Below are 10,960 nucleotides of genomic sequence, written 5' to 3'. Positions count from 1 at the left end.
TTTGTCCTTGACCTCCTTGGCTGTTGTGGGTACATACAAGGATGTTCTGTCTTGAAGGAAAAAAAACATCTGCGTTCTTCGACAAAACTGAGAAGCTATCAGTGACTCAGCTGCAAATAACAGTCACATGACAGAACTTCAGGGACTTTTCAGTAGACCTGCAGGTTGTGTTTCCACAGAGCAGAGAGGCTACAAGTACAGACACAAGCTACAAGTGTAAGAAGCAAAATATCCACAGCATGTGTAGTTGCAATTATTTCCAGCGTTAGTAATATGGGCGCTTGGAAAAATGTTACAAATAGTGCATAACCATAGAAATTCAACTTCTAGCTGTGTCCTGCTGCACAAAACCGTTTCTGAGTTCTTGCTCCTTCTTCATGGTTGTTCTGTTTCCATAGAAAACACAGAATCTGCTTGAAGAGTTAGAAACACACTGTATGTAATGTACAATATTTTCCAACAACTATAAGTTCTTATTATAAATACTGCTATTTGTAGAGCGGCTTCCACAGGAGAAGTTATAGTTGTTTATGAAGCTTATAGCTACATTATAAAAGGCTATAAATGGTTTTAAATGTTTGCATTTAGCTTATAAGTGATTTTTAAAAGTCACTTTTTGTCAATACATCGACATATCAATTGCCAAAAACTTTATTTTTTGTTTTCCTTGACCATTTTTTCACCTCTACGTCGTCGCTGCTGCAGTCAAATTGGAAAAAAGAAGCACATAACGTACTTAGAGGGTCCATCGGCAGCCAGAAAAAGAGCTTTAAAATCTTCATATTTAAGCCGACGCTGAGCCCGCAGGTCCTGCTGCTCAGCCCCCAGTTCGTTCACTCAACTCAAATTGGCTGAAAAATTCTCGCCGTCCTGCGACTTTTATCGCACGTAACGCCGGCCTGCATAATGGCAGCGTAAGTCAGGCAAAACAGCAAATAGCACACAGCTGGATTTATAGCTGGAAGTGCTTCACATCTGCAAATAGCTTTTCCATTAACAGCAACAACAAAAATATTGAGGGCAGTGAATCAGCGGCGTTTTGTCGCTCTTTATTCCCCTCTGCTCTCTTTGTGAGTGCAGCGTTTTAAAATGAAGCTCGGCGAGTATTAAATGGCTTTTGGAAAATGCCTCAAAGTGAATAGAAGCCATTTGACTGATCCTCTCGGCGCCCCGGCTGCGTTTCGTGAATGAAATATCGGCTGAAATATGTTTTATGTCGTCAGAAACACAAAGACGGAAGCGACGTGGTGGTTCTGTTCTGCCTCTTGTCTCTGTGCTAATAGTTGTGATTAAGTCCGTGAATAAAAACGTTCCGAGAAGCTTCCATAAAGCTGAAACGCCATTAAAGCCGCTCCTCAGGTGAGAGTCGCCGGCTGAGGGCTGCAGAATAAATAAAGCACATTTCATTGGGTTTTATTTGCTGCAGGCAGTGAGCTGGATAATCAGAGGGTCCGGTGGGTTCGTTTAACGCCTCAGCCGGAGTCGGCTTCACATCCCTGCAGGTGATGATACAGCAAACGTCAGCTCAACACGACGACGACGACGACACAAAGCTGAAACACTGCAGGAACAGTGTTTTGTCATTCGCCGGTCAGTTCCGAGATTTCCACATCGTGTCTTATGTCTGACTAGTGCCAGAACCAGACTGAGAACACCCCTCATACTGAGGTTCCCTTTTTTCCTGTGTGGTGACTCACTGTCGGCCAGGTTCTTATTATTTGATCACTCACTTGTCATTTGCTGCCACGTAGACGTACATGAGAGCTCAAACATTCTAAAAAAAAAACAACCAAAAAACAAAGGTTTAGGCTAAAAAACCACAACAACAACTCGCGTCAACTTTTCTGAGTTAAGGCAATTTCTAATGAGTTAATATCCAATCAACAAAATATATTTAGTCAGTCTTTCCTTTACAATCAGTGCTACACTGTAAAATAAGAAAAATCCATAAAAATACTGTGAACATGTGGGAGAAATGTTCACAAATGATAAAAAACTGTGAAACTAATAGTAAACATCTGAAAACAATCATGTTTTTAAATGATTTAGATACAGTAAAAAAAAAGAAGAAGATGTTTTTACAGTCACATTGTTAAATAACAAAAATACAGATTTTTGAAATTATTTGGCCTGTTTTTTAGTTATTTATTTTACATTCAACATGTAAATAAAAAACAAGGAAAATCTGTAACATAACAGTGAATTGTTCAAAAAAACTGTTAAAGATGTTAACAACTTGATTTACCAATTACCCAATAACTTGGAGCATAAACAGATGCTTTTAAGATTACAAGGAAGTAAAATCCTAAACTCAAGGTGGAGAAACATTAATGAGTACATTAATAAAACTGGTTTGATAACTTAATGTTTCTCCACCTTGAGTTCAGGATTTTTATTATCATGCCAAACTGAAATTTCTGCAAATTAATTAATGTATTAATAGAACTGGATTGATAACTTAATTTACAGAACTTTCAGTTTAACATTACACACAATATGAAGTTGGAGTAATTGCCAGCAATTTAATATCAAAATTTTTTTGCAACCTAAAAGATACGTCTACATAAATAAAATACATGTTTTTCTCCACGTATTGTGACTTTTGATCATCTATATCTTATCGCTGCTCACTGAATCAAACATTAAATACCTGTGTTTATGATCTGCTGCAGCTGATAATTAATAATTGGTCAATTATTTGCTGTTAATTATTTCACCAAATAATATTAAGGCTTCTCTGTAGTACCTGGTTGTTCCACCAGGTGGAGCCTCTTCCTGTAGAGACCAGAGGAGGCGTCACTCAGACTACAGGCAGTTCATGTTGGTGAGCAGAGAGCATTGTGGGAGTGTAGCTGGCAACAGACACCATGACAACGACTTCTGTGGAGGTTAATGGGTAGAGTTCACATATGTAACATGAAATGTAACCCTCTAGGGCAGTGTATGAGGAGCTCAGTGACCAGAATAGTGACATATGTTGTGCTTTTTTTAAATGTTAAAAGCAGTTATATGGTTTCGTGTTCAGTGCCACCAGTTTGTATTTTCGATTACTCAGATATTGTTTGATAAAGCTGCTGATTGTCTGTTGAATTAGACATCTTGCTCTTGTTGAATATGTCCAGAACCTGCAAACTCCACATTACTTTCACCACCTTCATGGTTTCAAGTGTCTGTTCTTATGACATTTGACTCAACAGGAGCAGACGGCTTTTAAAAACAACTGGAGGTTTGTAATCGGTTTGGTGATTTCAGCGCTCCAACCAGGGCAGTAATGAAATCTAACCCTCGATTTCGAAACCTTGCCAGAAGACCTTAAATGAGAAACAAAGGAAGAATGATCAAGCAATGCAACTGAGAATGGACAAAGCAGATTCAACACTTGAGACCACAGAGTTACAGGATGGAAACATGTTTTATTCCTTATCAGCACACATCCAGTTATGAATCTGGAGGTGTCAGAATATCTACAAGTATCCCTGGAAGGATCATTTTTAGTGTCACATTTTACTGTTTCCCCCCCCTCGCTGTGTTAAAAATTCCAGGTCGCCCAGGACACATTGAAAATCTTTGACAGTGTTTATGTGAACACTGTAAACTTTCAACTCTTTTGCTGTCGACGTGAGGCCTAATTGTCTTGTTAGTAACAAACTGAAGCGCTAGCAGGCCCCAGTGACCCGACTTGTTAGACAGACTTCCCTGGAGGTCAATTACTTCCTGCTCTGCCTCTGCGTCAGACTGCAGAATGAAGCTGGAAGGAGTCTTTGTGTCGCTCGAATCTGTTCGACATGAATAAAACATCAAAGCCGTTATCTTCACGCCGCACTCTCTGCTTCCCAGGTGAAGATTAGTCTGCAGCTGATGAAGCCAAACGAGCCGAGCGACCGGTGGCCCTCCAGGCTTCGCAGTCAGATCTGCCTTCCAGGAAGTAAATACACAGAACTGGACAAATTATTCGCAGTTACAGCAGAGGAGGGAAGGCAGGTTTGCAATTAGACGGCAGGTTCTGTGCTCGGTGCCACCGCTGGGGTCGAAGGTTCAAATCCCCGTGATCTCATTTTTATTTTCGACTGGTTCCCTGCTGCTGCTCCTTCACACTAGTGTGTTATTAGCTGGTTACTGCGCAGGAAATGTGTATTAAAGTGGTCGTTTGAACGCTGTTTAATTCTCGCTGTGGAGAGCCATCGAGGAGGGAAGGAAGGAGAAATTACTGCTGCGATAATGATCACAGCGAGATGGAAAAACTCATCATGACGTAATTACTTATTTACCACGTTTCACTTTATGAAGGTTGAGCAAATGAAACATCATAAATAGATAAAAATAACAACTGTATGTTGTGTTAAACTGTTAAATTATATCCCGGACGAGCCCCCAAATTATGCTACAGTTGGTCTTAAGGTGAGAAGAGTCGTATAAAATAGGGGGGGTGAAGTAGAGTCTCTGCCCCTTCGCATTAAAAGGATCCAACTGAGGGACTTCAGCATCCAACTGGGATGCTTCCTGGACCATGTCTTCTGGAGGTCTTCTGAGCAGCAGGGTAGGTCCAGAACTTTGTGGAGGAAGTACATATCTCATCTGGTCTGGGAACGACTACCCAGGAGGAACTGGAACACATTGTTAGGAAGAGCCTGCCTAACCTGCTGCCACCACAACTCAACCCTGGATTAGCAGGATGGAGAGATGGTTTTATTGCAGCAGCAGCGAGCTATTTCCTGCTTGAATCCCTGAAGATTCATTCGATCTCAGCGCAAATACAGCTTACGTTTCTACAAATCTGTGACTTTTCTGTCGTAAAAATATGTTTTAAGAAAATTTACTGGCAAAGCTGTAGGTTTAAGAAAAAATATCCAACACTGAATATTAAAAAAAAGCAAAACGTTCAGATTAAACACGTCGGCATCGCTGTGTTGCCCATAGCAACAAGGTGGAGGAGGAGGCAGGCAGTCAGAGTTTCATGTTTTATTCAAACCACAGAAGAAGAACAGAGAAAAGCTCTTCATCCATCTGCTGCTTTCACAAAGATCCGGGAACAAACAGACAACAGGAGCCGAGCAGCTCCCAGCGTTTAGTCTTTATTAGTCTGAGCTGAGCTCACATCCATCGTCGTGTTTCAACACTCTGCTGCCTCCTCGGTGGGTTTTACATCAACAGGCTCTCAGGTTTTATCCATTAAAACACCAAAAGTATTTTATAGTCGAGTCAAGTCCCTGTTATTTATGCAGCGCATTAAAAAAAATAGTGAAGTGCTTTCAGACAGAGAAATGATGTGATGACGTTACCTAACAGGTTAAAATAATTAAGTTATAAATGTCATTTATTACATAAACGGACTAATTTAAGTGTTAAGATACATTTATTGTAATATTGTTTATTTAAAAAAATGTACCTTACTAATTTAAATATTAAGGTTATGAGCCTTCAGTAGTTTTTTATTATATAAATTAACCCTCACATTTAAATATTGAAGTTTAATATTAATTAAGTGATTTAAATATTAGAACAAAGACCCTACAATATTGTTTACTGTATACATTTACTCGACTAATAGTTATAAAAGGCCGTTCTCCTGCTGTCACATGACGTTTAAATATAGAATTTAATCTGCATCAGCTCCACATGTCAGTTATCGAACTCTTGATTACTAATGATCGGTTTCTGCCCTGAACAATCCATATTGATCAGGTCTTTCCTCCACATCATGAGGTGACTAAAGCCGCCAATAGAAGTCGGATGCAAAGAGTCGCATGTTAACAGCATTTAAAATATAAACTGGTTTTGGAAAAATGGGATTATTGATTAAACTGGTGCTAAATTCTGAGTTTTTTTTCAGACTTTCTGAAGAGTCAACATTCTGCTGAATCAATGTGGAAGTCAGTCGTTGGTGCCGGTGACCTAAATCATGACGCTCTTGTTCCTGTTAAAGTGTTTCAGGTCGTTACAGCAAAAATCTAAAACTACGAGAACCCGACTCAACGTCCGACACATCCAGGATTTAATCAGCCTCCTGATGTTTGGGCTCCTTGAACAGATTTGTGCATCTGTGAAAACATTCGTTCAGTCATTCTCCTCCTGACAACAGATCAGCAGCAGAAAGAAGTGAGTCCTTGGTAGTCTGACACCCGCTGAAAGTTTTGATAAACACTATTCATGGTGCAGCAGACACACACACACACACACACACACACACACACACACGGTGAGTTTTTCATTACACCGAGAAGTGAAACCTTCTCCATGACAGAAGCTGCTGCGGCTGCGTATCGATTCGTTTTTTTCTAAAAGCAGCTGAAACAGGAGACGTTCACGTAAAACCCCAACATCACTGATGCATGATGGGACTTTAAATCCCAGCACGACACTCCGACACGGTTCCCTTTAAAGAAGCGAGCGAATAAACGTCAGATGTTCTCATTCTGAAGTGTTCACTGCAACCAATAACTAATTAATCGACCAGTTGTCAAGTGTTTAATTAGTCTTCAGCTGTTTAGATAATTGATTAATCACTCTGAGTCGTGTTATTCAGGAAAAAAAAAAAGTCTAAATTCTCTGTTTGCAGCTTCGTAAAAGTGAGAATTTTTGGTTTCTTTCTTCTTTTATAAATCTATATCTGTCCATTTTCTAAAAAACAAAACAGATTAATCGAGCATAAATATATTTGGTAGTTAAAGCTGATCTGAAGCAGCCAATCAGAGAAACAAAATAAAAATAACGAAACACAGTTTAAAAACCATTTTTATAAATGCAGAAAAGCCTTCCATGTGCACAGTACGTTAGAAACGTTTTTGACTCTTTTAATTCAATTTGTCACCTTTTATCTCATAATTTGGATATTTATTATATTGAAGTGTAAAATTATATTATTTCATACCTAAACTTGGAATTTCCTTTAGATTTTCCTATAATTTGGACTCTTCATTTCTAATCATTGACATTTCGACCATCATTTTTTTTTTCTGTCTTGCTTTTCTCCACCATGTGTTTATAATTAATCACTTTTTAATCTCATAATTTCTCTCACATTTTGGACTTGTTATCATAACTTGGGCTTTTTATTTTGTATTTTAGACTTTTTAAAATCTATTTTTCAAAATTTTCATTTCACTATTTTGAGGTGGATCAGTGGTTAGCACCGTTGCCTCACAGCAAGAAGGTCACCAGTTCGTGTCCCAGTGAGAACACCTGGGATCTTTCTGCATGGAGTTTGCATGTTCTCCCCGTGCAGCGTGGGTTCTCCGGGTTCTCCGGCTTCCTCCCACAGTCCAAAAACATGTTGAGGTTAATTGGTGATTCTAAATTGTCCGTAGGTGTGAATGTGAGTGTGCTTGGTTGTCTGTCTCTAAGTGTAGCCCTGTGATAGACTGGTGACCTGTCCAGGGTGTCCCCTGCCTTCACCCTGAGTCAGCTGGGATAGACTCTAGTGAGGGTTAAGCGGTGTATAGATGATGGATGGATGGACTATTTTTTATCATGATTTGTTTTTATTATTTTTACATCTCTTAATGTTGACTTTGTCATTTCAGAATGCAGACTCAAGCTGGACATTTTCTATGAATGATTAAACTTGTTTTTTTCCGACTGTGTTTTTCGGCAGTTTCGGACACTTTCCTGCAACAAGATAATCAAACATGACAGAAGTTCAGCAGTCTGAATGGAGTCATAATCACAGCTTTGTTCAGAGTGTGAGGATCAGAAAATCTTCTTTAATGAGGTTTCAGTGATCTGAAAAGTCCTGAAAATCCACAGAAACGAAAAAATGAAGATGAGGTTTAACTTCCACAGTAAGAAGTCTGAATGTTTAGAATCACAAATGTGTTTAATTCAGTAGCAAAGCGTCTCCATCGCTGGAAGTTTAAAACTCTCTGGGAGTAAAATCCACAGTTTGAACACGAAGCGGAGGCAGAAAGCCGACCTTGGCTGAAAAACCAATTTAATTTTCCTCCTAAACTGGAATAACCTCCAGTTTTGGGGATTTTCATTTCAAACCTTTTTACTGCATCAATAATTTAAAGCTCTCTTTAACTCGAGCTGTTTCCTTGTGAATTTAATTTTCCAGCTTTTATTTTCTTGTTCTCTGAATCTGAAGGTTAGTTTTTCTTGTTTCTCGGCTCTGGTTCACGTCTCCACGGCTGCACGGATATTTATTAGTCATTATTGTTATTGAGGCCTTCAAACTCATTGTTTTCTCTTTCTGTTTTGCATTTTTTAAATTTTCCATCTCATACTTTATTATTTTTATAATTTCGATTTGTTATCTCCTAATAAATTTTAATATTTCAGGTTTTTATTTCTTGATTTTGACCTTCGCCTTTTCATCTCATCATTAACGGTTTTAATCTCATATTTTTTTAATGCATCGATTATTTGAAGCTCTGTTTTTACATTTATTCATACTCGTCTGACTTTTTATCATTATTTTTATTTCATATTTCACACTTTCCATCTTGTTTGTTGAATTTTTTTTCTTAATCATAATTTAAATTCTTTATCTCATGACATGTTTGGATATTTTAGATATTCACTTGTATATTAGATTTTTTAACTTGGAATTTGACTTTTTATCCAACAATGTACAGTATTCATCTCGTTTTTTTTAGTGCATCAATAATTTAAAGCTCTGGTTTTGACCTCATCATGATTAAGATTCTTTATCTTGTAAGATTTGAATATTTTACACTTTTCATCTCTTTTACTAGATTTCTTTTTAACTCTTTTAACTTTAGCTTTTGACTTTTTGTCTCACTAGCTTCACTTTTTATCTCATAATTTAGAGTTTTAATCTTGTATTTTTTTAATGCACCTGTAATTAAAATCTGTGTTGCTTATTTAATCATTTTTTACTTTTCATCTCATCAACTTTCTTTAATTTTCTCTTGTATTTTGAACTACTTCTCACAATTGTGTCTTTTTTATATATATTTCACGCTTTTCACTTCATATTTTTCATCATAATTAAGATTTATTATCTTGAACTATATTTTGATATTTTAGAATTTTCCTCTTATTTTTTTTAACTCTAGATTTTTAAAGTTTTTCTCTTAATTGTCAATTTTAATGTCATATTTCTGAATGCATCAGTAGTTTCAATCCTTTGTTTTAACTGTTTTCTCTGAATCTGAAGGTTAGATTTTCTTGTTTGCTCTTGTTCTCGTCTCCGCGGCTGCAGGGCTTCAGGGTTATTGATGCCGGCTGTTACTGTGGCCGGCGGCGGCCATTTTTAGGTCTGCAAACAGTAATTACAGGCCATTACTCGGCTCTTCAAAGCCACTCTGCAGGCAGGAATCTGTGGCTTTTATCTCAAAGGAAATGTGGATAATTTAAGTTGGCTGCACATCTCAGAGTGGCGGCAGCTTGTTATTATCAGACAGGACACGACTCCTTCACAGGCCACCTGCAGGGTGACTTTGTGGCATTAAAGCGTGCAGTAAGATGCACAATTCAGTCTCCAGATAAGAAAACACTTGTGGCATTTCATCAACTGATCGGCTGTAAAACCTCAAAACTGATGCAGGAGAAGCAACAAGTTTCAGCTGAAACTGTTCCGTGATTAGAAACATCGGCAGGATCCAAACGAAGCTCAGTTAACTTCAACTTTTTCTTTAGATGAACGCATGACGTCGAGTCATGAATGTGACATTCAGAAAACAGCGAGTGGTGACACAGTGGAGCTCATTTACACATTTTATCAAATGTTTGGTTTGCAAATCATTCGCCTTTGTCTGTTTTGATTTTTATTTATTTTATCATTACGATCATTTTATCTTTTTTTTACAAAAAGAAAACTTTATTTAATTTTCTTGTTCATTTTCTTTTACCCTTTAGTATTTACTTATTTTAGTACTTTATTTACTGTTATTATTATGAGCTTTATGGTTTTACTCTCTTTTCCCCTTTCTATTACTTGTTCTTTGCCTCACTTGGAGGTGAAACCAACACTGGAAATAAATGGCAGCACCTGTTTCTTATTTACTTCATTTTGTGTCTCTATGTTGGTGGTTTTGTCTCCACATACTACAGATATTGAACTATCTCCATGTTTCTAGTCTCTACAGACGTTTCCTCTCCACTCTGTTCATCAGCTGTAGACAGGTGTTTCACCATGCTGAATGGATCTTCAACAACTTGCTCCTCTGTAAACCATATGTATATATGTGTGCTCTTTTGTATTAATGCGCTCAGAGTGTGAAGCAGAAAGTTGCCAAAGAAAGTTTTCTTGTAACCACCTCTGTGATACTGATTATCTCTGACTGGGCTTTTAGTTTTTTGTCAAGCCAACTTGCACAAAGGAGGCGTGAAAATGTCGAAAGTGCTTCTCAGTGCGGCTCTCAGGTGTCTGATAAACCTCCCTGTTGTGTTTTGCAGAGCTTTGTGTTCATATTTCGCCCTGCAGCTCTGAATGTGCGATCAGACGTCAGGATTTCCTGCCGCTGCGGTTCGGCTTCACCTTTAATCGATCCAGTATTTAACCTCCGCCTCTGTCTGTGTTTGTGCTGCAGATCTCTCAGAGAAGAAGAGCGACCTGAGGGTCTGCGATGACTCCACCTGCAGGTTCGGAGGTGTCTGCCGGGACGACGGCGCTCAGCTGAAGTGTGTCTGCCAGTTCCAGGTACATGAAATCATTTTATTCTTCTTCTGTCTAGGTCTGAACAGTTTCTCACTTCTCTGTCTGAGGCTCTCAACAACAACTCACTGATTCCCACTAAAGGTTTAGTGTATTTGTCTGGTATTTTGGAGCTAAAATTTCCACAGTTTCCTTCAAATTAGCTTTAAATGACCAGTTTGTTTCCAGGAAAGAGAACGTGATCACTGCTGTCTGCGTTTGTTCCACCATGTAGAGATCAGAGGCTACATCAGCTGCATTTTGTATTTAAATCACATCAAAATACATGAAATAAGCAACAAACATAAGTTCTTGGTGGCCTGTAATCAGATCAACTTTTCAGCCAATCAACATGTTGCAGTT

General features: G+C 38.3%; 1 protein-coding gene across 1 annotated transcript in view; it reads left to right on the top strand.

Moving 5' to 3' along the window:
- tmeff1b (transmembrane protein with EGF-like and two follistatin-like domains 1b) overlaps positions 1–10,960 on the top strand; it is a 105,811-nt gene that overhangs the window by 33,477 nt on the left and 61,374 nt on the right. The window contains exon 2 of the mRNA XM_008300251.1: positions 10,494–10,637. Within this exon, the coding sequence (XP_008298473.1) occupies positions 10,494–10,637 (144 nt within the window). The remainder of the gene's footprint in view (positions 1–10,493; positions 10,638–10,960) is intronic.

This window comes from Stegastes partitus, unplaced genomic scaffold (genome assembly GCF_000690725.1).
Source record: "Stegastes partitus isolate 25-593 unplaced genomic scaffold, Stegastes_partitus-1.0.2 Scaffold1515, whole genome shotgun sequence".
In the NCBI taxonomy this organism is placed as follows: Eukaryota; Metazoa; Chordata; class Actinopteri; family Pomacentridae; genus Stegastes; species Stegastes partitus.
The sequence above is the reverse complement of the archived record's forward strand: the minus strand, read 5'-3'. Positions and strand labels throughout refer to the sequence as shown.